At 44.7% G+C, this 26,999-nt stretch overlaps 3 protein-coding genes and 1 long non-coding RNA gene across 4 annotated transcripts; all 4 read right to left on the bottom strand.

Annotated features, from left to right (window-relative positions):
* Positions 1–4,193: 4,193 nt before the first annotated feature.
* On the bottom strand, positions 4,194–7,587 carry LOC127300562 (uncharacterized). Its single transcript, XM_051330693.2, has 6 exons — positions 6,553–7,587; positions 6,337–6,456; positions 5,655–5,771; positions 5,365–5,454; positions 4,770–4,877; positions 4,194–4,643 (listed from the first exon to the last, which is right to left on the bottom strand). Exons 1-6 carry the CDS (start codon positions 7,489–7,491, stop codon positions 4,596–4,598), a joined length of 1,422 nt encoding a protein of 473 aa, XP_051186653.2. The 5' UTR covers positions 7,492–7,587; the 3' UTR covers positions 4,194–4,595.
* An 893-nt stretch (positions 7,588–8,480) lies between these two features.
* Positions 8,481–9,437, bottom strand: LOC127300563 (uncharacterized). The gene is made up of 3 exons (XR_011745235.1): positions 9,039–9,437; positions 8,883–8,951; positions 8,481–8,796 (listed from the first exon to the last, which is right to left on the bottom strand). It is a non-coding gene; the product is annotated as an uncharacterized lncRNA (long non-coding RNA).
* A 496-nt stretch (positions 9,438–9,933) lies between these two features.
* On the bottom strand, positions 9,934–11,767 carry LOC139831056 (protein FAR1-RELATED SEQUENCE 5-like). Its single transcript, XM_071820158.1, has one exon. It carries the CDS (start codon positions 11,528–11,530, stop codon positions 10,097–10,099), a length of 1,434 nt encoding a protein of 477 aa, XP_071676259.1. The 5' UTR covers positions 11,531–11,767; the 3' UTR covers positions 9,934–10,096.
* Positions 11,768–15,787: 4,020 nt separating this feature from the next.
* On the bottom strand, positions 15,788–26,119 carry LOC127300564 (sodium/hydrogen exchanger 6). Its single transcript, XM_051330695.2, has 22 exons — positions 25,784–26,119; positions 24,789–24,840; positions 24,596–24,655; positions 24,418–24,442; positions 24,264–24,349; positions 24,077–24,188; positions 21,077–21,139; positions 20,963–20,982; positions 20,787–20,884; positions 19,293–19,321; positions 18,893–18,924; positions 18,752–18,799; positions 18,617–18,677; positions 18,428–18,525; positions 18,133–18,208; positions 18,029–18,048; positions 17,596–17,693; positions 17,403–17,512; positions 16,903–16,980; positions 16,498–16,595; positions 16,324–16,412; positions 15,788–16,230 (listed from the first exon to the last, which is right to left on the bottom strand). The coding sequence occupies exons 1-22, from the start codon at positions 25,998–26,000 to the stop codon at positions 16,187–16,189; spliced, it is 1,614 nt and encodes a 537-aa protein (XP_051186655.1). The 5' UTR covers positions 26,001–26,119; the 3' UTR covers positions 15,788–16,186.
* Positions 26,120–26,999: the final 880 nt, after the last annotated feature.

Below are 26,999 nucleotides of genomic sequence, written 5' to 3' on the forward strand. Positions count from 1 at the left end.
TATGTTTCTTCTTTTCAATGGTTGTTTTTGATCGACCTTATGTGATCTATGAGTAGTAACTAGGAAAAATACCCGTGCGTTGCACTGGGGGAAGACAAAATTTGTATCGTGAAAATCACGCATTTTTATCGAATGTTTTCCACATGCATCAAAACATATAAAATCAATTTTTGTTAGCGGGGCAAAGCCATCTTCCCATAGCTATTTGGGCTTAGTTGATCATGATTTATGTTTTCTCTTTCTTTTGCTTTTTCTTTGTTTCGAGAAAAATATTGTCCAATTCTCCTTCTATTGATTCTTTTCTAAAACTCTAGAACAATAGAAGATTGAAATTGTTTAGATGGGAAATTCGTTGAGAGCACCTCGAGTAAAAGTAGGATTAAGCCTACTACTCCCTCCGTTCCTAAAAAAGATTCTCAACTTTATCTAGATACGGAGGTATTTAGACATGTTTTAGCTATATATTCATCCGTATCTAGAAAAAGTTGCGAAGCTTTTTTTTGGAACGGAGGGAGTACCAAAGTTTGAAAATCGATTTTATTAATGGGACAAAAGCGAAGTTATCATCCAAATTTGCTCATGAAACGCGAACATACACACTTATGCACGCACACATATTATTTGTCTCCTTATGCATACGAGCGGTGTGCAAACTCGATAAGAAACTGTGGAAGTTGGTTCAAAACTTGTCATATATATGAAACGACAACAAAGACACAGCTCTCAACGTAGCAACTTCAGTGCAACTTCAGTGTGCAGCTGTCAACTCACATCTCTACGGCCTTAATCTGAAGTCCTGAGGGATAAATGGTGTGAGATTCAAGTAGCATGTGTATACTTTGTGAGATAGATGCCTGCATATTAGGGTCTGAGATTAGACTACACATGTTTTTCGTTTTCTAGAAAAATAATATATTCGTAAGTACCAGTACTAATATGCTTAGTCAATTCAATAACCATTAAGGGAAAAAAAAATCATGGAAGCATATACTTGGTTACTCAGCAACCCAAAACAACATCCCAGTCTTTAAGCGGTTGTGGGATTGAATAGCATAATATTGTCCCGAGTCTAATTAAGTGGTTAACGCACCTGGTATTCCAGACTGCATCAGACTCGGCTCGGCCAGGTACACTGGGATGTGAGATGACTGTCGTACGTGCAACTGGCTCCGGCACCGAGATGAGCAGGAGGTAGGCCACTTCCGGTCGTGGCGGCTTGGCAAAGTCTGGACCCCATCTCCGATGATTGTGCAGACTCGTCTCTGCAGAGGTACATTATGGTGGCGAGATGACTCCCGCTCAAACGTGCATCCTGGCTCCGGCAAACGACAAGGATGAGGTAGGCATAGAGGAAATTGGCGTCGGGCCGCAGTTAGTGTTGCTCCGACGGTTGATTGTGGCGCTGCATCAGTCTAACACGATGGTGTGGGCGGTGGAGCGAGGCGAACTCGGCCATTGAGGAAATTGGCGGCGGGGACCGGGGAGTGTTAGTGACGACCGGTTATCCGTGCGCATCGCCCTGCAGCGAAGCTCTACGCATCGGCTCTGCGCTTGATAATTGTTTTCTGCCGAAATCTGCAGGAGGTAGAACAGTCGAACGTTGCAGGAGATCCCCGGTCGATTTGCCTTCACGGCGGCGAGTTATATGTGCGTGGGCATACGTGCAGCCGATGATCGCGCTCGAACTAACGTCGTGTCATGGGACTGCTAGCGGAAGGCAACCATCGCCGCCAGTACCGCAGCCACCTGTTTCTCCACTTGCCGGTGCCGTCTAGAGCAGATTGATCGATTCTCTTCCAAAATTAGATGTGAGAAGTTGATCGGAGCCAGCACATATATATTTAGAAACACGGCTTAGGTTCCGACTACTTTAATTGGGATTGGACTCTCTTATATAAGGTGGGTTACTACGGAAGGGATCGTATCTGAAACAAACTAAGGCAGGATCGTAGAGCTACCATATCGGACCGCACCGATCAGTTTTCTTTACGAACATGAACAAGCGGACGAGGGTGACACAAAAACGTATTGTAGGGCGGACGAAAGCGTACTTTGACGGACCAAACCACGGAAACGTTAGCTCCTTTATTATTAGGTAATAGATAACTTGGTACTGCAAAACCTTGTAATAAAAGCGGCTCTCTGTGCATCAATTGCCGGGATCACCCCCCATTTCAAAACAAATACCATAACCTAAGGTATAACCTAAGGGGATGGAAGGGCACAAGGTTCCATCAGAAATGGATTCTTCCTGGGTATGCCAAGACCAATGTCGATGCAGCCGTTGCTAGACGGGCAATGGCGGTGTCCTTGGTGCCATATGTCGTGGAGAAGATGGGTCGTTTTTCGAGGCGTCATCAGTAATCATCCATGGCATCTGCGACCTTGCAACCCTGGAGGTGATGGCATGCAGGGAGGGGATCGCGCTAGCCGAAGAACTTCAGCTCCACCGTATTGCGGTGGTGTCAGAGTCAGGCTGCCTCCAAGTTATAAATAACAAGTATTCTGATGAAGGCAGCTATTGCGTGGTTATCCTGAAGATTAAAGCAAAGATGCCCTCGTTTGCTGGAGTTATTATTTTCAAACACGAGCATAGAGCATCAAATTCTGAAGCTCATTTGGTGGCCCGTCTTTTCTGTGTTGGTCGTCAGGTTTGGCTGCTGCAGCCTCCTGCAGGGTTTTTTATCCCCTTAAATATTTACTCTCTTATTTTCTAAATTTTAATGTATCTATACACTAAAGAGTGTCTAGATATATCTGAATTTCGATAAATTTGTAACATCTTTTATGGATAGAGGTAGTATTATTATTGAGTAATAAAGGATGACCGAATTCTAAAGAAGAAAAAGGCGGTGCGATCAATATTTGGCTGGATATAAAGCCAGTTCCACCCCGTCGTTCCTGCAGGCCTGGCTTGTTTGCAGGCGAAAAACACAAGGATGGCTTGTTGAAGCAATCAAGCGAAGAGACAGTGTGCCTTCTGTAGGGGGAAACGTAGGAGCTGCCTGGGGAAGGAGATGGAAGCCGGCGCAGCTGGAGGGCCGATAATTCGGTTGAAGTGAAATGTTGACAAATTCTATACAGTGATCATTCAACTGTCCTCACAGGTTCTTGAATTCCGGCTGTTCTCACCGTTAATCATCTTCTCGTTGGTCTTTTGTTTGTTGAACCTACGTGCTAAATGTTAACACTGGTAGAGCATTCTTGGTTTACATGCTTCTTTCAATTTCTGCTGTTCTGACAGTGCAAAAATCACTTTTGAAGGTTTAGTTACGGAAGCCCTACCCAACGGAATATTTCGCGTTCGGCTAGAGAATGATACAGATCCGTTCTAGTTCTATACAAATACTGATGGGGATAGGGTCAAAAAATTGAAGTCGTTATGATTCCAGCAAGGGACGTATAATTTATAGACTCTCCCATAAAGATTCGAAGGATATCAAGATTTGAAGGATAGAGAAGATTTGAAGGATACCACAGATTCGAAGGATTAGGTTTTTCTTTTTTCTAGGTAATAAATTGAAGTTCAAAAATTAAAGCGAAGAGACTTATTTTTTCAAAAATATTAGATTCATAGTTTGAGAAAGGATACGGAAATATGAAAATAAGAGCTTCCGTTCGTAAAATTTGTACAAAATATTGACTGATTACGGAGGCGTGGACGAATCAGAGTCATTTGCTCTAATCCGAGGCATAAACAAAGACAGGGGAAATCTTTCGAAAAAGAACTTTATACTTTCTAAATAAAGAAAAAATACCTAAAGTACCCACGGAAATGGTCAAATTCCAAATAAAATAATTTGAAATAATTAAAGTAAATGGTATATTTTAACCTAAAACGGATATCTATGTATCTTTTTTTTCTTTATTGTTATTTCTAACTCATATTTATGAGATAATAAAATATGGCAAAAGCTATACCAAAAATTGGTTCACGCAAGAAAGTGCGTATTGGTTTCCGTAGGAATGCACGTTTTAGTTGGAAGAGTGCACGGTTTTAGTTTAACAGATGTTCATTTCTTTCTATAGCAAGTCCTTGAAGTTTTTTTACATATATGAAATGCAAGGAACTGTATGTACGAGTTATAAATCAAGAAATAATAAAACAGATGTTCATTTCATTTAACATAAACACCCGCACCCTATTGCAGATCAGTAACTCAATGGCCATAGGCCACAGCAATGCTAAAAACTCAGGGGAAACTATCATTGTTCAACCATCTATGAGAATGTGTTCCGGAAGCAAAAGAAAACAACAGCACTGAGCAATGCAAATATGCTACAAGTACAAAGAATCATTGAATTTTCATTATGTAAAGGACAGATGGTTCTATCAGTTGTTCTTTCCATGACTGCACAAGGACAACAGAAACAAAGGACCCAAGACAAAAACACCATATATACCACAAAGAATCAGGAATTCTTGATCTGCAGAAGGATATTTCTGCCTCCTTTTTTGTATGATCATCGGGCCACCTGTTTTTTTCTCCGTCCTGCTGGAAAATGTTTCCACTGGTGAGCACAATTAGCTTCACCGGTCGGAAGAAATGACTTGGTCTCGTGTTCATTTTCTGCACTTCCTCCATCTTTTGCTTTTAACTTTTCAATTGCATCAACTGGCTTCTCAAGCTGTACTCCCTCATCTATTAATGAGAAGAAATTATCAAGGCATCAGTTCAATATTTTTCATGGTAAACACCGGATCTCAATGTAATTATAATGTATGTTACGATCAAAGTGCAAACAACTATTGTTCTAAAAAACCATACCTGCAAATGGTGCGCTTGATTTAGTAGATTCCCACACTCTTCTATCAAGGCTCTTTCACTAGCAATTACTTGGGCAAGGTTGGAAGCTACACAATCAACTTCTTCAACCTATATGACGAGCAAAATCCGATTGTATCAATATAGCAACTAAGAATGACCCAAAACAGAGTACCCACCTCTGATCTAAAATGTAAGTAATTCAAGAATTTGTAGCAGTCAAACATTTTTAAGTTTGACCATCTATAAATACATGATAACTAGCATCCAAAAGGCTTATGATGAAGTATTCTTTTATAATGCATACCAGCATTTGAGCTTTCCAACATATCAGACTGTTATTATAATAATTAACGCTAGGATCATTCTTACCAATATGTGAACTAACAAATATACCCGAGCACATCGAAGGCTAGAAGTATGATCCTAGCGTTAATTATAAATGTCCCAGTATGGAATATGGACGTTGAAGATAGGCACACACTTGGTACTTTTACATTCCCACTATTTAAATTACGATATATCTTCTATGCGATCATAAAAAAAATTCAAAATATTCAGTTTAAAAAGATAATATTTCTAGGCAACAGTTTCTCACCTTCGGTAATAAATTTTGTACACAAGGAGACGCTGGTTCCAGTAGCTGGACTGCTGAATTAAGAATTTCTGAGATTTCCTCACAATTTACCTGAAAATATTATTAGAAGCAGTGTTATAATATACTCCCTCCGTTCTTATTTAATTGACTTTGATTATAACCGCAGCTAGTTCATTTGCTTTACATCCTTGCATCAATTAAATCCGTACAGAGGTACTAGTATTTGATCTGCATCATGACCATTTTGTAGGAATTTATGCTTGTAATGTGAAATTAAATCAAAATCTTACCCTAACACCACCAACAATTGGTAGCCTTAGTGAGGCGTTATGCAGCGCTGATGTTGCCCCTGTCAGACAGCTGGAATAATCCTCCTCAACATCACTCCACAGATCCAAATATGGAACCTGATATTTTTGCAAGTACACAAATACATTAATTAAGCTGCACTGAAATCTTCAATTGGTTACTCACATAATCATCCTAAGTTTGCTGATGCTAGTGCACATGTAACATCCATTGGGCACACATTGAATGTAAAGGTAGACTAAAGTTACAGACATCCGCTGGGCACACATAGCTATAACATATCGATCCAGTAGCATACTTGAATTGGTTCATAGTTGGACAAACTGAAATGAGAACAGCGAGAACTTGGGATGCTGAGCCATGCCCCTGGATAGTGACACATGGCCAGTTAACATCTACTGGGCACACATAGCGAACACATGGATCCAGTGGCTGGACCGTCACACATTTATCTGGGATCACTTATGATGCAATGCCCCTGGATGGCTCCAACTCACGTGAGTGAGGAAATGAATTCATTCACGTGTTCTACCCATTTGGAGTACCTCCATAGCTCAAATTGGATGGTGACACATTTCTCTGAGATCACTTATGAAGCCAAACACAACACAGACACCGGTTCCAAAAAGTTCAGAGAGCAAGATGTATCCAGTTTTTTCGTACCTGATTACCAACAATGGAGAACAATCTCTGACTCCTCTTGATCTTCTCGGCCTCTGCCCTCTTATCAGCGACAGAGTCTCGCAGCCCGGTGATTCTCTTGGCCAGTCCGAACAGGGAGTTCTTCACATGCAAAGCAACGATAACATCAGCATCTCAAAACTGCAAACCAAGGGGCGTTGGTTACTGCAAAACTGTCACAACACCAAAGCTCCTCACCTGCGCCGCCGCAGCCTTGGCCTTGGCCACCGCTTCAGCCCGGGCGTTGAGGAACCTGTACTGAACGTGGCAGTTATCCATCATCCGTAGCTGGTGCACGTCCTCCTGCTTCCCGGCAACCTTCCTCCCCCCAACGAGCGCGGCCTTCTTCAGCTCGGCCACTCTGGCCCCAACATGCGGCTGCGGCGGCCTGGGCGGCGCCAGCGCCTTCCCCTGGCAGCTGGTGAGAGCGGAGTTGAGGGAGCGGTGGCAGAGCGGGATAGCGCCCCGCGCGGACCCGCCCGACTCTGGCACGGACGAGCGGAGGTCAGACGAGAGGCGCCCCCCGCGGCAGGACGCCGGGCCCAGCAGCGGCGGGCTCTCGCAGGGCGCGGCGGAGATCGGGACCCCGTCGGGCTCGGAGAAGTCGGTGAGGGTGGAGGAGGTGTCCGAGGAGCAGCAGGAGGCGGCGTCGTCCGTGGGGGTGGGGCAGGAGGAGGCGCGCGCGGCGGGGGTTGGTGGGCGAGGGTACCCCCTCCGCGCGGTTGATGGGGGCGGCCCGCTGGTGGAGCGGGGCAGGGGCCGGGGGGTGGTGATGGAGGAGGTGGTGGAGGAGGAGACGGAGGCTCGCGGGTTGGCGATTTCGCCGAACAGCTTCTGCACGGCGCGCCTGCGGGAGGTGGTGGGCGGGGGGATGGGGGGCTGGTTCTCGTTGGCGAAGGGGGTGGCGACGCGGGTGTGGGCGCGCGGGGAGGGGGTCGGGGAGGAGGCGCGGGAGGAGGTGGAGAGGCGCGGGGAGGAGGTGGGGAGGGGGGCCGGGGTGGAGAGGTAGCGGGAGCTGACCTCCCGCGCGCGGCGGCGCGGGCGTGGCCCGGTGGCGTGGAGCGGCGGCGGGGGCGGGGGGAAGTCGGAGGCGGGCGCGTGATGCGCCGACGCGGAGGTGGCGGCGGCGGCGGCCATGGGAGGTGGTGGGGATCTGATCGGAGCGGAGGGTGGAGGGGAAGTAGCCGTTGAGGCGTAATGAGATGGATTTTTAGGGGAAGATGAGACGAGAGTCATGTGTAACGGCTAGTTCGAAAAGAAAGGGGGGAATGGGATTTAACGGTGCGTCGGAGGAGGTAGGTTTGTTTTCACTTCCACGTGGGTCCTTCCCATTTGTCTCTTGCGGTGGCCTTTGTTTCTACGCATGTGTGATGAATGGATGATGACGACTCCTCAACAGATAACGGGGTCGGACCCAAGATACGTATAAGATACTCCCGTTTCGCGTCTTGCTCCTCTATCCTTGTGGCCCGTCGACCATTCCCTCCGATCTCGGGTTCGGCTCTCCTGCAGGGAGCCCTGCACGCTGCAGGTCCAATAATTAAAAGACACCTGTCCTGGCAGGCCCCACCTCTCTAATAATGTATTTTCGTTTTTTTCTTTTCTTAAACTTTCCTTATCCCCTCACTTTTGTTCTGACTGCTCGAGGAGTTCCCCTGCACACATTGCTACACCGAGCTGAGCGCCTGAGCTTCGTGAGAAAATGGCGACGGCGGCCTCGGTGATTGAGCACGCGGCGGCGGCCTTGACGGAGCTCGCGACGTCCTCGAGGAAGCTCGCGACGGCGGTCTCGGCGATTGAGCTCGCGGCGGCGGCCTCGACGGAGCTCGCGACGGCGTCCTCGACGGAGCTCGCGACGGCGTCCTCGACGGAGCTCGCGACGGCGGCCTCGGCGATTGAGCTCGCGGCGCGGCCTCGACGGAGCTCGCTGCAGTGGCGGCGGCTTGCGGCTGCGGGGCCTCGACGGAGTGGCGGCGGCCTCGATTGAGCTCCCGACCACGGCAAGTGCCCTGTCGATTGAGCTTGTCGCTGCGGCAAGGAGGCGCACAGGGAGAGGGGGAGCGGGAGCTAGCTACTGACTGCAGGAGCGCGGAGCTCTGCTCGCCATCGACGTGAAAGGTGAGCGATAGTTCATCACTTAATTAACCATGTACGCCTTACTCCCCTTGTAGCATATGGATTTATTTACTATATCACATCAAATGTTGTGGATCACTACAACGGGGAACACAAATTGCTGGAAGTTCCTTGTGGAAAATTTAATCTCCAAGACAACGTTTAACTTAGAACTAAACCATAGAAAATAAACTAGTGCATAACCAGTATTCTTACATATCGAGCTGTAATATGAATGGTAAGATCAAGTACTACATCCCAAGAACTGTAACATCGAGCCACTTAAAAAGGATTATCTTGTTGATGACTTGATTGGCTACCCAAGAACTGCAAGAAAAAAACAATTTTTGTAAGACATAAACTCCATTAGAGAAATATTGAATTTGTGAGTATAACTTGTTAGTGAAAAGTACCTTGCTTGGCAGCTGACCATTTTGATATGTTGTCCATCCCATATCTGGTAAACCTACTGAACCAGAACTCTACATACAGTGTACCCCAAAATTAGTGCAAGTGAATGGCATTTGCATACTCAGGTCAATTTTTAAGGATCACCTAAATAAATATACCTGACTTGGTTGAGTGTTATAATAGGAATATGGCTGTTGTGGCTGCAAACCAAGCAACTGCTGAAAAGTTGCATTCGCCTGATGTAGTGGAGGCATCGCCCGCTGCAATACTTGCATATTGTAGTTCTCAACCTGAGGCATAGCATGTGGCAGTGCTTGAAAATTATAGTTCCCGCCCTGCGGTAGTTGAGGCATAGCGCCCGGTAGTGCTTGAAAATTATAGTTCCCGCCATGCGGTAGTTGAGGCATAGCGCCCGGTAGTGCTTGAACATTGTAGTTCCCGCCCTCGGTAGTTGAGGCATAGACCAGTTGAATCCTGCTAAATTGTTGTTGTTCAATTGAACATTGAAACTAGGATTTCCTTCGGATGGTGCAGAAGCACAATTACCACTCTTGTACATTGTTGCTTGCCCTGTTTAGAAAAGAAAACATTATGACAATATAATTAAAATTTTGTATGTATATATACATTTTTTACTATACCATACCTTTCTTTGATTTATTCTTCTTCTGTTCAAGTCCCGATTTGTTCCGCTTGCTGCTACTTCCTGCTTCTTTTCTCTTTATTCCCTGTACTTGGACTTCATTTTCTTTGTTGCATTCAACTGGTTGCTTCTCTGCTTGTTCACAATTAGGTGACATATCGCTTGACCGATTTCTATGCATGATCTGGTCCACCTTTTCCATTAGATCTATTGACGCACTTTGTAGCAGTGCATATGCCTCTTCGTTTTCTGCTGCTTTACTCAAGATGTTATTATAAGAACGACACAATGATCCGTACCGTTTAGCCAACACAACTCTAGTATCTTCATCATTAACACATTTTTGAATTGCCTGTGATGGTCCTGTTTTTGCATGTCTTGTCCACCTTTTCAGGATATATTCCTGTGCCAACTCCTTGATATTGTTATGATCCAACACCTTCAATGCATGACGACACAATACCCCCACAAATTCAAACTTTTTGCATGAACATGAAACCTTTGATCCATTAGGATCAAATTTCACTGTAAATTGATGGCTTCGGGGGTGATCTGTATTACTAACTTTGAATTCTAAAGTAGAGTCACTATGATCACCATGTCGTATTCTCCTCTGAATATTTCAAACATAGCTGGCGTATATTCCTTCGAAGTTTGTATCAGGATCCGCACACGTGGAACTTTAGGAGATGTTTGACTTGCATAGAAATCACTTTCCACTTCAGCATACCTCCTGTCATCCACTGCCCTCTCGTAGTGCTTGAAGAAGTCTAATAGATCAAGGCGAACATGCAAGTATCGCTTCAACATTGCATTGAGACTCTCACTTCTTTGTGTAGATATCATATCTGCGCAGAAGGTTTGCCGACCATACACCAGCGCCCACTTCTCTTTGCTCTGGAATAATCTATGTAGCCACTCATTGTCTTCCAAATTATATGTCTTTAACATATCATTCCAAGCTGCTATAAATTCTTCAACTTCTTCAAAATAAAAAACACACTTGCCAAAATCTTTCTTGAATGTCTTGGAACCTTGAAAAACATGGCTCAAATGTTTTGCAGCATTTTGATACATGTGCCACACACATAGACGATGTATTGAGTTAGCAAAAACAATGTCAATGGCACCGATAATGGCTGCGCATTGATCGGTCAATATTGTCTTTGGTTCTTTTCCGGACATGGTTTTTTTGAATGTTTCAAACAACCATTCAAATGTTTCTTTTGTTTCATCATACAATAATGTTGCTCCAAAAACCACTGTTTGCTTATGATGGTTGACACCAACAAAAACCGCAAAAGGTCTGCCGTAACTATTTGTTTTGTAGGTCGTGTCAAAACATATGACATCACCAAAGTAGTGGTAGTCTAATACTGATCTTGCGTCTGCCCAGAATATGTTAGTCATCATCTCATCTTCATCTACTTGTATTGCGTAAAAGAAAGAAGGATTTTCCGTCTGCTTGTCCTGTAGATATTGAAGAATGGCTCCTGTATCTCCTTCTTGGATTGAGTGCATACGCTTCGACCGAAGATAATTTTTATAATCTTTTCGAGTGAAGCAAAGACTTTGTCGACCCCCTGCTTGTCTACTCATCGCTTCATGACCTGATTTAGGTCTAATACCTGAGTCATTCAATATGTCAATTTGGGCCTTCTGAGCTTCTGTAATTCTTCTCTGAGATCGCAACAGATGGGCTTTGCTTGGAGTTACGAGTTCATGATTATGAGCATCCTCAAAGCTGCTTACAACATATTTTCCAATTTCACTTATTTTGATAGTCATCTCAGCCTTACAACCAACTCTTGTATCTGCTCGCTTCCGCTGGCATGGTCCAGAAGTACTGCTTTGGCCTTTGTAACCTGACTTTGAGCATACAAATTTCTTTGTCCGAATAACATTAGTTGAGGATTTATCATGCCAAAATTTCCGGACACTGAAACCTACGTGTCCTGCATACGTATTGTAGAACTCATATGCCATATGTTCATTCTCAAATTCCATCCCTATCACTGGTTTTAATCTTTTGATGTACTGATCATCTCTACTAGCACCTGTCTCTCCCACGTTAGTGGTCTCATGATCTACACAAAGGAGAATATAGCATACACTTTAATTTTGCTGTTAAGACTGACGAGAAAAAAAGGTCATGGTCATCATAAATTAAACTCTTTGTTTGTTCTTTTTTAATCTTGTCTACTCTGTATTCTAGACTATTGACATAAATAATGAATAGATTGCAGATTCAAGTTGTACCAGTACTACATACCTGTTGAAGAGGATGTAGGAGGAGCTTCTTCCATGCGAAAGAAGAATGTTGTTCTGGATTGTGATCCACGCAAAGGAAATTTCTCACGGGGTGCTGGAAGATCGCCTCCGGCAACTAGCCTGTGCGAGCGTGCCGGAAGATCGCTTCTAGCCTCTAGCTTGTTCTCAATTTCTTTGATCTTTAGGGCTGCAACTTCTGGCGAGATTTGTAGGAGAAACTAATCACGTGGGGAAGGAGATTCTGGGATGGTATTGTTTGGCGGGTAGAAAAAATCTGTTAGGTAAGCTTATGGAGATTAACTGAATCAGAAATATACGCTGTGTTATTAGAGAGGTGGGGCCTGCCAGGACAGGTGTCTCTTATTTATTGGGCCTGCAGGATAGTGCGTGCAGGGCTCCCTGCAGGAGAGCCGACCCCTCCGATCTCCACCTAAGGACTCGTTCGTTTAATCCCTAACAGGCAGGGATCAGCCTGGATTGTGGCCCGATGCCGGGTTTCTAGCCCGGCGAGGCTTTCTTTACAGGCCAGTAAATTTGAGGTCTTCGTTTAGCCCCCATCTGGATTACAGCCCGGCCCATCCCGTCCAGCTCCTCCTCACTTGTTCTGGATAAAATTTCTCCCCACCAGACCCGTGGAAAAAGGCGACGACGCCGCCGTCCCCTCCCTGCCTGGATACGAGAGATTAAGCGAACAACAAAAACATACGAGAGATTATTACGAAAGGGGTGGACATGGATGAGTTAGGATTGGGTGTAGGGGCGGGATCAACCCAATCCCTGCCTGGATGGATTCCACGTCTGGTTTCGTTTCAATCAAAACGAACGAGGCCTAAGGGCGCTGGTCCCCTCTCCACCACTTGCCGCTCCGGCGGCAGGAGGAAGGGGGGTATTGGTATCGTTCCTCCGTTCTGTAGTTAGGGTTAAGGCTTGTGTGCTATGGTTCGTTGTTAGGATGGTGAAAGCGTCATCCGAACAAATAAATCTGCTTTAGCTCTACTCTCACACCGACGGATCTTCACGGCGGTGTCTTGGAGATGATGATAACGTGTGCTTGACGATCCTTCAGATCGACAGCGTGATCTTCTCGTCGCTTCTTTAGATCTGGCGATATCTGTTTCTCGACATGTCGCTAGAGTTCGTCGTTACCCAAGGCAGAGCTAGAGGTCGGTGTGAGGTGGATGCTCTGGAGCAACGATGTTGGTGCGGAGGTGATGATTATGTCTTTATCCCCAACTTAATCAATGGGATGCAGTGGATCTTGGTCCAAGATAGCATAGATACATCCCCGGTCGACGCAAAAACAACAACATGTGCTTCGTTGCTTGTAGCGGGCCTGCACATGGACTCGTAATGGTGGAGGCTCGTCGTCGGCCGCTGGCTCCAGTGAGTGCAGGAAATTTTAGGGATAATTTTGTATTTCTCTATCATTTAGGATTTTTTCTGCAATGTTTTTAGGAAAAATATTTTCGCATGGTTTGTTTCGTTAGTTTCCACGTTTGTTTACTCATATATCTTGATTTTATATTAATAAAATACATGGTTGCTCTGGGAAAAAATAACCAACTCCTAAGACTTCTGTGTTTGTTTGGGCAAAATGGATAAAACTAATCCGTGGACCTAACAAAATCATAAAATAAATTCAGCGCAAAGTTATTTCACTAGACTTACTCTTTTGGGTACTGTTGGTACCATCGGCCTCATACTCAACAGAGTAGCACCGGTGCGAGCGACACTACACACCGTGCCAGCGTGGACATGCAGGGCCAGGCAGGATCCACCCATCGTCATGTCGCGCCACTCTTATCGATGCTACTTTGTTGAGTATAGTGCCGCTCAGGCGATATCTGCATGCTAGCTAATTGGCCACGTGAGGCCAGCCTAGCCCGACCAAGAACAAAAGGTTGAAGAGGCTGCCTTGTCTCCCCTAACCCGGCGGTTCCTCTCTCTCCACCAACTCAAATTCTAGTTTAAATTTTTTAGATTCGTCAGATTCTCCCACATGAGCATTCACATCTCTTTTGCCACACTTTGCACGCCCGACCTCCATGTTAGACACTATCTTGTGTGGTGCCTCCTATCTCGTTGACTTGATAAATTCACTCATCCTTGTCTAGCATGTAGCAACTTGGGAGTCCGCCTTTCGTGATTGAAATTCCATGAACTCATTAACCTTTGGTGGGTAATCATATTTGTACTTGCCCTTGTTATCTCCCTCAAATTTCTTATCCGTTTCTTCGGAGTACTTCTGAAAATACACATTAAACTTTTGGAATGTGTATTGAACTATTGCAGCCATCGGCAATGCATGGACACCCTTGGGCACATTGTTGAAACATTGAGCCATGTTGCTTGTCATGCATTTGACCGTATCTCTGTCCGTCATCATCAAAAGCTCGTGCCCGCTTCCCCCTAAGTTCAATGTTCCTATTGAGAAACTCGTAACCACCCGCCGTAAGGCTTTTGTGAGCGATCAACATGTTGTGCAAGTATGTGAAGCCGCGCTCGAAATAAGCGAGGCAACAATCTTGAAGATCGTTAGACAACTCCTTGCTCCCACCTGCCCTATAGAAGTTTGAACAAAAATGCCTCATACACCATCGATGGTGCAAGCGAGCATGCCCTGGAATGTCAATCTCAACCGTTTTGAGAATTCTGTGATGATGATCCGAGATGACACATACTTCCCTTGAAGGTGGTATGACCTTGGTTATCAATAGACCGAAAAAACGCTCCAAGTTATCATTGGTCTCAACCTCAACGAAAGCAAAAGTCAAATGAATGAAACGGTTATTTGCATCATCTGCTATTCCAACCAATAATATGCCCTTGACTTGTCCGATCAAGAAGGTGCTATCGACATAGCCGATCGGCCTACAATGTTCAAAGCCCTCACGCATTGCTCAAACGCCCAAAATGCACACCCAAATACTTGCACTCTTGCACCATTGTGCAATGTTGATTTGTCACCAAAAGCCTCCCAACAACCTAGGAAGTCGGTTGTATGCTTCCTCCCAATCACTGTACAACATCTTGAATGCGGCTTGTTTGGTCTTCCATGCATTTCCGTACTTCACATTGTAGTGAAAACGGGCTTTCACAAGATCCTCAACAGAGTAATGCTCATCGTTGGAAGTGATGAGATCTCATTGGAAATCTTGTAAGCAATGAACTCGGAGTTGAGTTGCCTGTAGTGGTACTTCACATCCTTCCCATCAAGATTCTTGCCCAACACATGTGAGTTGCCACACAACTAGTTAAATAAGTCAATTAATTTGGATCGAAGGGATCAGTATAAAATCCTTTGGGGCTGGAATATGACATGTCTTCCTTGCAACCATGTCGTGTCTGAAATCTTAAAGTTAAAGCAGCACCCAATTGTGGTGGAGAGATGACACCGATCATTTTCTCTCCACTTGCGACTTGCCACAAAACCAATATCAGCGTTTATGATTTGCAACAGTCCCGGGCCCTGCTTGTTGCAATCAACCTCGGGGCCCTTTCCTTCATCTGTTGGATCATGTAACCATCTCTTTTATGTCTTAGCAGAAAGACGGTGATGTTGTCGGTGTATTCAGAAGATAAATGCACCAACTCTATGGAAGAGTGAACTTCAGTTTGAATCAACTATTATAACTAAGTGAGCAAGTGATAGACTGAACAATGTTTCCCCTAATTCAGCAATCATACTCCTCATTTGAACCAAATTGGCTAGTCAGGCCCTAACAAAGCGGACACAGATGTCAGTGCAACATGGTCCCACGGCCATGGTGTGATGTTGTTCAGTTTTTTCCTTTCAAACAAAGATGTATGTTTGCCAGAAGGACAAAAGGTTACTGCTTACGAACCACTTATTCCAACTGAATATATTCAGCCAATGCTACATTGTCCAGCGTAAAAACTGAAGGCACATCAACCACAATTTCATGTTTGTTTTTGCTGACTGCATCGCTTATGATTAACTTCATTGAGCGCAACATCAGAAAACGGCAAACATACAAAGCAGTGGTAAGATGATCTAATGATTTGCAACTGAACATAAATTGCCCCATGGCCCCACTGATGTTGGATTCCATACATTGTCACTTCACAACAGGCGTTTCCGTGCACATAGTTGGCAATGATCAGCACTGGGTTGTTCGAAACAGAACTTTCCAACTGGAGCTTCCACAATGTACCATTTGAGCCTTGTAAATATATACAGGAGGCAGCTGTCTTGGTCAGGCTTATGATTTCTATCCTACCGTATGCTCGGCCACATGCTACTCAACTAAGGGAAGGTGTATGTCTATATGATTTGATGGTTCCACGCTGGATCGCATGCACTACAATACCATTAAGTTTGTTAGCACCTGGCACCGTGTATATATTGTCAAGCAGCAGCTCAAAACTCTGCTACTGATCATAGAATCCCCGTCTCTGATTTTGGGGTTGATCACCTGCCACAAACCAACCAGAGATCAATGAACAATTTCAGAGAGCTTCAAACTAAGAATCCATTCCATAGTAATCATGTGGGTCACTTTACTTACCAAAATCATCAGCATCAGCATCATCATCAGTTTGGCTTGTGAAAAATGGAGTCAGATAGTTCTTGTCAAGGGCGGTGAACGATGTTGTGCTGTGTCATCATTTCAACGGTCAGCAATTGTTTGTGGAGTTACTATATGTAAGCAAATGGAAACACATGCTCTGATGACAAGTACCTTTTATGGAACTCTTTCAGTTTCATTCTCAATCCTCCTCCAGACGACATTCCTTCTTCATAAGTTGGGGGAACGTAACCATTGTTATCCTCATAATTCTGAGGAGAAATTATGGCATACGTAAATTAATCATAAATCCAAATTATTCACAGAAATATCAAAAGCACGCAAAACTGTTCCATGCAGCAGTATAATACAAGATAAAAGCGACCTAAAATCATGATCAGCTATCCAGATAGAGGGCAATTGTTTATCGCCCCATAGAGAAATATGACCACGAGTAGCTACTATTCCGAGCATTAAAACTAATAGCAAAAAATGGCATATTTCTTAAAATATATGAGTTTTTAAAATAACACATGAAAAAGATGAACTGTGAGAACAGAAAACAAAATAAATGCTTACTTCAATTGAAGTATTTTCATCACCAATTACATCCAAAGCTTCTAACATGGTGCCTGTCGATCCTCCAATAAGAAGTACCTGCATGATTTCAAGTAATTAATGGGAGTTGTGCAGTACACTTTAAAAGTACCTAATGGTAAATATGGTATCACATGTCAACTATCCCAGAACATAGAAGTTTCCATGTCTGCAACACTCACAAAAGAAAGGAAAATAACTTTACTGCACATAAAGCATGTAGCAACTTGATTATCTGTTCCTTCCATTCACCTAATTATTTTGCCAAAACTGGCTTTTCTATGGAACTATATTTGTAATGCGCGTCAGAGCAAATGAAACGTCCAATTAATAATGAAGTGGACCAAGTATAAACACTATAAGCAGCACATCATGCCATCAGAAGAAATGCAATATGAATCAAAGAATGCCATTCCAATCGGTAGCTTAATAATTACTTGAGTTGTGTACAAAATCAAAGAATGTGACAAATGCGCAAATACCGTTAAAACAACAATTGCTGTGGTAGTTGTTAGTATCGCCTTTCCATGTCCTTCAGGAAGTTCATGCACAGATTGGAGAGCAAGGGCAAAAGCCATGGCTCCTCTGAGCCCTATTTGTCCAAATAATGAGAAACTGGCTTTAGAGATGTCTCAGTAATATATGTCATAAGCTGTCAACTATAATGGAACTCACCACTAAAACAAAGTGCTTTCTGGTGCTTTAGAGGAATACGCCTATTTTCTGGCCGCGACATGTTAACCAAGTATGCACAAGAAAACACATTTGCTGCCCTGCAGAGAAAACAAGATTACAGGGAAGAATTGAAGAGAGTAAGAGTAGTTGTTCCACCACTATGACTAATTTGATAGTTGGGATAAGTCATGCATTGTTTCTACATGTTATAAACCATGCAGACCCGGTTTGATTATAATTTAAGTATGCGGATAACAACAGTGATAAGGCATAAGTCTTTTATATGCACAGTAAAATATGATCATTGCTAAATGCTCAAACAGTTGAGGACCACATGTGTGCAAATCTAAAAAAATATGGTTTCTGCTGCATCAAGAAACTTAGTACTAGTAGTACTATATAAGCAAAACGAGAGCTTAGCTGTAAGGAGTACCTGGCAACAATTATAAATATCTATTGTTAAGTCAAGGAACCAAGCTTAAAGCAAACAACTGAATGTTCCCAGCTGGTGATGTTTTGAAGTGAAAAAAAGGATACAATCGAGAAGAAGATGAACCCAACGTGTGACCAGCTATGTTCTTCCATGGCAATATCAAAGCCCATATAAATGAAGCTGAAAATAGGAACAGACAATTAGGACCAAATAGCAGTGTTGCATTCCAATTCCCTCCGATTCATGTTAATTGACTCAACTTTATTTAGACACAGATGTATCTAGTCAACGAATGTGTCTAAGATACATCCGTACCTACACAAAGTTGAGTCAATTAATTTGGATTGGGGGGGGGGGGGGGGGGGGGGTACAATTATTATGAGCGCTCGTGAGGCTTACACAAATGTTTCAGCCAAAGATGACAGCAAGTGAAAAAAGGAGGAAACGAAGCGCTGGGAGTTATCTGACAGGTTAGAGTACGTATAGTGCTTCATGACCTGAGAAAAAACAGCAAATATAATGCCAGGAGACATAGACATAGTAGAAAGATGGCTAGATATCACATAATCAATTCCATATTGTTCCTACCATCCCCGTGAACAGTATAGAAACAATTCCTGACAGGCCAAGTCCTTCTGCTAGCATATACCTACAAATGAAAGTGAAACATTTCAATGTAAAGATACCCCAAAGCGGAAAGAGTGAAGTCCCAAATGACCTTACGAGAAGTATGGGAAGAGAACAAAAAGGCAGCACTCCAAGTTCTGAAGACTGAAATAGCAGACATACCGAACTTTAGAACTGGCAACATATATCAATTTTTTTTAAGTGTAGACTGAAAATAGGTAGCATGATATGACTTACTTGTCAATATCCAATCCCGCATATTTAAATAGGTACCAGGTGGTCAAGGCATAACAATGTTAACACAGTAAATCAAGTGATGGGGATGAAATAATGCCTATTAGCTCCAAATTTACATCAGCCTTACTACCAATCTACCAGTCACTGCTGATAAGAATACTAATGTGTTTTACATTAGAGAAAAAAGGTATAGGATGCCAATAAGGGTAAAAGAAATAATGTGATGTAGATTCTACCAAGTTTTCTTGGTTGCAGCTATGTAAGAACGGCATTTCTCTAGTAATAGTTGTCTAGAGATAACTGTGAAATTCACTAGAACATATGAAAATATGAATTATAGCCTTCATATGACGCAAAGCTGCAAACAGGGTTTTGCATGCATGACATGGGGAAAGGATATAAGAGCAGAGATAAATCCAACTCCAACACCTGCAAATTAGAGAAATGGAATGGTTACATAAACCAATTGATGAGCATCTACTAAATCACTGACTGAGAACTAATATTGCAGAATTATATTGTAAACCGGTAAAAAGGTTTTCCTTAAAACAAGATATTGCTATTTCCTGTGGGGTCACATGTATGGTTAACGAGGACTGCACAAGAAGGAACGGCAAATGAAGAGGGCAGCGATCCAACCAGTAGAACTGTGAGCAGTGTCCCTCGGATGTATGAGGGAAGACTGCATGTTAATCCCATGTCCACAAAGAGTCCAGGAGGAATACAAGATGGGTAGATAGGTAGAAAGAGTGTCAATACAAGAAGTAAGCCCCAAAATTAGGAATACAGTTTGTTTGCTACTCAAAAATTGGAGTACTGATTCCAATGTATGAGTCGAGTATGCCTACAAAGGAGTATCAACAATGAATTACTCTGCTCTCCCAAAATTTCATTCATCAAAGATATGACCGTAGTCTCTTTTGGATCAGACTTATCATTAAACCGACAAAAGAGCAGCAGTAGATCAGCACCAGCAGCACATAGCAGTACAGCTCCAGCATTACTCATGTGCTTGGGAAGCATGTTCAGCATGTTACCAGACTTGCAGTTCGGTCGGTTCTTGATTTGGGCTCGCAATTCATCGCTTTTGATGAATCAAGTTCTAGGGATATGCATCTCTCATTCGCATATGGGAAATGTAATTTATGAACTTACAAACACCACACAAATAGCTATCTGCTATGCAAGGCCACCTTTACCCAGCTCCTCCACTGCTGCTTGTTCTCCACCATGCCATCCAGCCTTGCATCTCCCGTCTCGCAGCCATACCTGCTACTCCTCAAGGATGACACCGATGGCGATATGACAGTGATAGAGATTGTGTTCGAACAGCGATGGAAGATGACAAAGCGGTAAAGGAAGCTGCATATCATCCAGCAGTGAGGATAGCAGCACGGTCAAATGACATGGGCCCACACAGGTCGCAAATCAGGCAGCGAACTGAGAGCGAATTGGAGCAAATTAAAACACTGACCTAAATCAATCTATCAGATCGGAGGTCGGCTATGTTCCTAGTGAACCTAGTGAGTACTGACCATGCAATAAAGAAGATACGGACAGTTTGATTATTATGAGTAAGTTTGTTTGATAGTTGAGGCTGGAGATAATGTTTGTGTTCCATGTGTATGGGTCAAGTTGAGTAACTGAGTAAGACTAACTAATCCCTAAGGGACATGAACTAGGGGTGAACTGCGCCTTCACGAAATGTATAAATAATGAATTTTGTATACTGGAAATGCTAGTGGTGGAGTTGCGATTGGAAATTACCAAAATGTTCAAGTTAGTAAGTTCCAAAATGTGTAACCGAGTACATAAGATCATCGCAGTGTCGTAAATTTTGAATACATGTAACGATATGCACATTGAAAAGTGTATCTTCAGCAATGGTGCAAACCTGATGACATTGAACCAACAAAGATCTCAAGGAACTGGAGAACCATCATGAAAATGTTCTCGCCACCTGCTGCATTACTTCTGACTGATGACATTGTCCTGAAGAAAACAATAGATATCAGAAACTAATGCACGTCTTGGAAGAATTATGTATCAGGCTCATTAACAGAAGCAAACCTGTATAGAGAAATTGCCATCTGCACTCTCCAAATAGGAAGGCACATAAGTTAGTCATAAGCATAAGGAAGTACTGACTATTCTTGCATGCACTGGAAACAAGTAAAAACAGACCGCATCGTTCAAAACAGATTCACCGAACACCAGAGCATACAAGTTAACGTCACTTCCCAGTTCCTGCACAGAAATGATATCATAAGTTTCATGTAATTAGTTCACGGAGGAGGCATACACAGGGTTGACACATTTGTTTTTTCTCCTTCAACAAATGTGCAATTAAATTCTGGCCAACAATGTAACATCTGAACCTTTTTCTTAATGGAAGGCCAGGGGCCTTACCAGCATATTTAACAAAAAAATCGGCTTAACGTGGTAGCACCAATTTAGTATACCTAATAATATGTCCTTGGACAATCTTCAATTTTCCAGCTAAGGTTCACAGTCGCATGGGCTGTTCGCGTTCATTGAGCACTGCAACTCAGGTTGCCCCTGAGTTGCAAATTCACAATTGTATAAACAAACATTCTTTTCAAAGCCGCAAAAAATTCTACATGTTACACAGTGCACATGATATGGCTTATAGGTAGTAGCAATATAGTTAAGCCCACGGTAATTTAAAAAGCACCATTGACATTAATATTTATGCTGTGATGCTTCATCATGGAGGCAAGACTGTGAGAAAAATTGGGCCTTCAAACTAGCCCATGGAACAGAATCTACACTGACAGTCAACGACAGGGTCTACACTGACCATGCAGACATGGCCGAGGCGGCGTTCTGCCACTTTGATGGCCTGCTGGGCACTGACGTGAGTTGTGACTGCACGCTCGACCTTGAGGATCTGGTCGAGCCGGACACCACCCTTCTGGGCCACGAGGCTCCCTTCAGCGAGGAAGAGATCTGGCAGGCCGTGAAACATCTGCCCGCACGCAAAGCACCTGGGCCAGATGGGTACACGGCAGAATTCCTGCGTGCGTGCTGGGGCATCGTCAAGAAGGACATCGAGCTTCGTGGTCGCGGGTTTGCAAGGCTCAACCAGACTCTGCTCACCTTGCTGCCCAAGCACGCTGGCACGAGTACCCTGCGTGACAACCAGCCTATAAGCCTCATCCACCTAGTGGCCAAGCTTTTCGCCAAGGTCCTATCCCTAGTTCCCTACGCCTCGCCCCCAAGCTTGACGACCTGTTCAGTCCCATCCAGAACGCGTTCATTGGCGGCCGCAGCCTCCATGACAACTTTGTCCTGGTGTGCCAGTCTGCTCACCTACTGCATCAACCGGGAGACCCATGCGTCTTGATCAAGCTAGACTTGGCTCACGCCTTCGATTTCCTGTCCTGGCCATTCCTCTTCGAAGCGCTACAACAGTACGGATTCGGGGATCGTTTTCTGGACTGGTTGGCTATACTGCTCACACCAGCAAACACCAGAGTGCTGCTCAATGGGGAACCAGGCCCTGCGATTTGGCATCGACGCGGTCTACGCCAGGGGGACCCACTGTCCCCACAGCTGTTCGTCCTCGCCGTCGACACCCTCGGGTGCCTGTTCCGCCACGCCACGAAGCTCGGGATACTGCGGCAGTTGCACCCACGACGCACGCTACCGTCGATCTCGCTATACGCAGACGATCTTCTGCCACTCTATTGGAGGAAATCGAGGCTGTCAAAGAGATGCTGAAACTATCTAGCCTCGTGTCGGAGCTGTGCGTCAATTATACCAAGAGCACCACCACGTTCATCCGTTGCGCCCCGGAGGAAGTGGAACCTGATGTCGCGCTGCTGGCTTGCCCCATCGTTGAGCTACCCATAACCTAGCTGGGGATTCCGCTCACTATCCGGAAGCCTACAAGCGCCCAGATGCAGCCCGTGGTCGATAGAATCGCCGCCAAGCTCCCAACCTGGAAGGCCGGATGGCTCGCGATGGCGAAATCTGTCCTTGGAGCGATTCCTATCCACCAGCTGCTTGTCCTCGCACCCTCGAAGAAGATACTCAAGCTCATCGTCAAGATTGAGCGTGGCTTTCACAGAGTTGGCAGCGTGTGGCCCGCCCCGTCACCCTCAGTGGCCTGGGCGTCCACGACCTGGAGCGGACTAGCCTGTCCCTTCGACTGCTCTGGCTCTGGTTCAGCGGCGTGTACACTGCACGATCTGCCTACCTGGCCACGTTCCATGGCTCGACGACCTGCCCTGCCTGGAAGCACATCTGGAAAGCCTGGGCACCACACAAAGTGAAATTTTTCATGTGGTGGCCATTCAGGACATATGCTGGACCGCAGAACGGCTCTCGTGGCGTGGCCTTCAGCATCACCCGCGATGCCTGCTCTGTGATCAACACCCCGAGACCATGCTGCACCTACTGATTGAGTGCCCATTCTCCAAGCAAGTTTGGCATGAGACGCTGTCATGGCTAAGGATGCGTTGCAGAATCCCTAGCAATGACGACATCTCGCTCACCGACTGGCTAGCTGAGGTCAAGCCGGCAACGCCAAAGCCGCTACGTAAGGGTCTCGGAATCGCAGCGCTGTTGCTACCCTGGATGCTATGGAAGCACGGGAACGACTGCGTCTTTGACAGAGCACAGACCTCAACCCAAAATCTGATGGCAAAGATCAAGGAGGAGGCCATTATGTGGGCTCAAGCCGGAGCAGTGGGCCTGAGAGCCATGCTACCAACAACCTGGGAAATACACTAGGAGCTCTTCTTTTGCTGTAACATCGTCTCTTACGAGACCTGTAACTAAAACTCTTCCTTTTCAATGCAATGAAATGCAAAGGTCCTTTCCATTTTCTCGAAAAAAAACTAGCCCATGGAGTGTACCTATTAAGCACTACCTACATTAGTAAAGCATGATGCTTCACTTTTCAGGCATGAGGAAATAAGATCCTTGAAATTTCTTCAAACGACAGAGACAACTATAGTGACTTTTTTACTGATATGTTACTGACTAATATTTGCATTCAACATCAATTAAATAAAAAATGCATTCCAAAGTCCTTGGGTACAAAGGCACAAAGGTCTACCATGGCAGTTAAATCGCTATAAAATATAAGTGATTCAAAACAATTATAACTAACAATACATGCTCCAGAATGAGATGGAGAAAAGAAAAACTAGGCACCTGGAATATTGATAATACTGTGACAGGATCGGTCGCAGATATAAGAGCACCAAACATAAGACATTCAACCAGTGGAAGTTGATACATCAGAAATGTCAGCCCGCCAAGATAGCTGCAGTTATAACAGATAAGTTCAGAAGATGGAATATTTGAATAAATCTAGGCAAATAAAGTTCATGATGCTTACACAAGCATCCCTGTTACGATGGAAGCAATGAATGTCCCAAGAATGGCAAAAGTTACAATAGCCCCGAAGTTCGCGAAGAATGGTTTCTGTAAAAATATGCTCTTAGGAGAAGTAGCTAGATAAAGAAGAAGTGTTGTCAATGTACAGTACTTACTGGGGATAAGCTGAATCCTGATTGGGTTCACTGAAGTCAAGGAATACAAGTTTCGAATTGGAAAAAAAAATCCCAGATAGGGGGCTTAGATAAATATTTGGAGGAGTTAGTAAGCCTATTTTTCCTCACCAATGTAATAACGACGTTAAAAGAAAGAAAACTGAAGAAAAAAGGATATAATATTATAGGCGGTAATAAGAACAAGAAGAAGAATTCTTCGTGGAAGTTGAACCATGTCCTGCAAATGAGAGGGAACAAGGAATGATGAAATCGAAGATGCTAACATCGTATGCAAGATGTAGAGTACAGTAAACACAACACAAACGATGCAGAAGTCTAAATGAAAATCAAATAACACAATCAACACAAACCTAGTATTGGTCTCTGTGTTGGAAATATTAGCAAGCCCACCAACAACTAGTCCTGTAATACAGTCACAGAAGTTGCATATGTTAAGGAGCGCCCGCGGTATGACAAGTAAAAGAGAATGTGAATTGTGGAACTGACGTAAGGCGAAACATATAATAAACATAATATTATAGTATACAATAGAGCAATCAATTTATTTTAAAGATTAAATATCTGTTTTCTCATCCGATGGAAGAGACTTCGCAGAATCACAGATTTACGCAAGCATACCACCGCTTGGAGTGATTCTCCTTGGTCAAATGATAAGAGCTATTGCCAATGGCTCCAGGACTCCTATTTTTAGTTTTGACACACAAGCGAGGGGGATAAGAACTACTATTACTTTTCATTTATGTACATGTTTTGCAAAGCTGGAACTTCCTCTGATGACAAGATTATCTCGGCATTAGATGCAGTTTCTCAATATGCACTACATCAAATTGGGGGCACATTTTGAACAATTTTCTTTGACGGGTTCGCTCTAAAATCAGAGAACATCAAACTAGCTGCTATTTTCGAATGAGATGTCTCAAATAGCTCACAACCCCAGCGAATTTACGTTATATACGAGTCAGGGGAGAGCCCTCGAATAAATTTCAGCTACAAACATTTTCTGCATTCCCAGTGACATGACATCATGTAAATGGATTTCGATCACAGTAGTACTCATTAATTATTGTAGCAAATACAATAGACCATACCACTAGCCTAGCTAAGAGTTAGCAGAAATACTAATTATCCCGTTCTTATGCTCCTTGTGGCAGCTTAATAAGGCTAAAATAGGGAATAAATGGGGTTGAGGAACTAATATATGGATCACTAAAAATAAGATTCCGGAAACTACGAAATGATCAAAGGTACGAGCAACCGGCGACCAGGGTTAGGGTTCAGACGCAAGGGTGAGACTCAGGACTCGGGAGTCCCGCCCGCCTCGGCTGCGGAGGGTGTGCGAACATACCGATGAGGAGCGAAGCGCTGGCCTCGGGGAGGTAGTAGAAGCGGTGGCGGCGGAGGACGTGGCCGAGCACGAAGGAGAGCACGAGCATGGAGATCTGCAGCAGGATCCCCACCCCTGCCACCTGCTGCTCCTTGCCGGGCGGGGCGGGAGGGGGCGGGGCCAGCAGCAGCCCGCCCCCGGGCGGCGCCGCCAGGGCCATGCTGAGCTCGAGCGCCATCCCCGCCGGCGAGGAACGCTGGGGGTGGCTGGCGGGCGCGGCGGCGAGGAGGGAATCAGTCAGTCGGGGTTTCCAGAAGCGCGGCGTGCTATGACGAACTGTGGAAGAAGCGTGGTAAACGCGAGTTGTTGCGTTGGTGGGGTCGCCAGTGTGTTTGGTTCACGTCCTGGAGGCTGGAGCGGACCATCCAGGTCCAGGGGCTGGTCAGTAGTGTAAAGGGAGGTGCTAGATAGCCGAGGTTTTCTTTTCGAGTGGCCGTGTTTTGAAATAAATTTAAAAAGAAAATTTGATTCAATTTAGGAGCAGAAACGGATCCAAAGACGTTACACGTGAAGGACGCGTTTGCTAGCCTAGCCTGGCCTTGCTTTCATCGGTCCAGCAATTTTTGGCTCGTTTGGTTACCATGTCTTGTCCGCGTTGTTGTAGGAACCGCTTCTCAAATCACTCTCGGGCCAAGCTTTGGAGAAACGCCCAGTTCATCCGTTTCTATCGAGACACCCCCGTTCCCGTAGAACCCGAGAACGCCCCGCGGGAGATGGCGGGAGCTCGCGTAAGACGGCAAAATCTCGACGGGATGAATTCGGTTACCGCGCTTGAAATTTTGCGATCGTATATCGGGGCGGCTCTCCCACCGCTAAATCCAAATCCCCATTTCGAGCCCATCCACCCTTCCCGATCTAGCGACATGGCCGACTCTTTCTCATCCGCACGATCGGCGAGGCTTGCGGCGGCGACAGTGGCTGTGGCGGCGGCTACTGGCCACGGATGGTCGTCTTCTTCCTCTGTGTCGATGACTTCGGTTGTGGTAAGGTTCTGCAAACCCTAACCCTAGATCTAGATCGTGTGGGTACACAGGGGTCTGAACGAATCCATTGTAGGACATTCTTTGGTCTCCGGTCGAGGTTGTGGAGGTTGTCCAGGTTGTATCTGAATCTACCACTCGGACGCTCGTGTTGCCTGCATCTTAGTCAGGGTTCCCTGCTTCCCCGACCTTGATGT

This window comes from Lolium perenne, chromosome 5 (assembly GCF_019359855.2).
Source record: "Lolium perenne isolate Kyuss_39 chromosome 5, Kyuss_2.0, whole genome shotgun sequence".
NCBI lineage: Eukaryota > Viridiplantae > Streptophyta > Magnoliopsida > Poales > Poaceae > Lolium > Lolium perenne.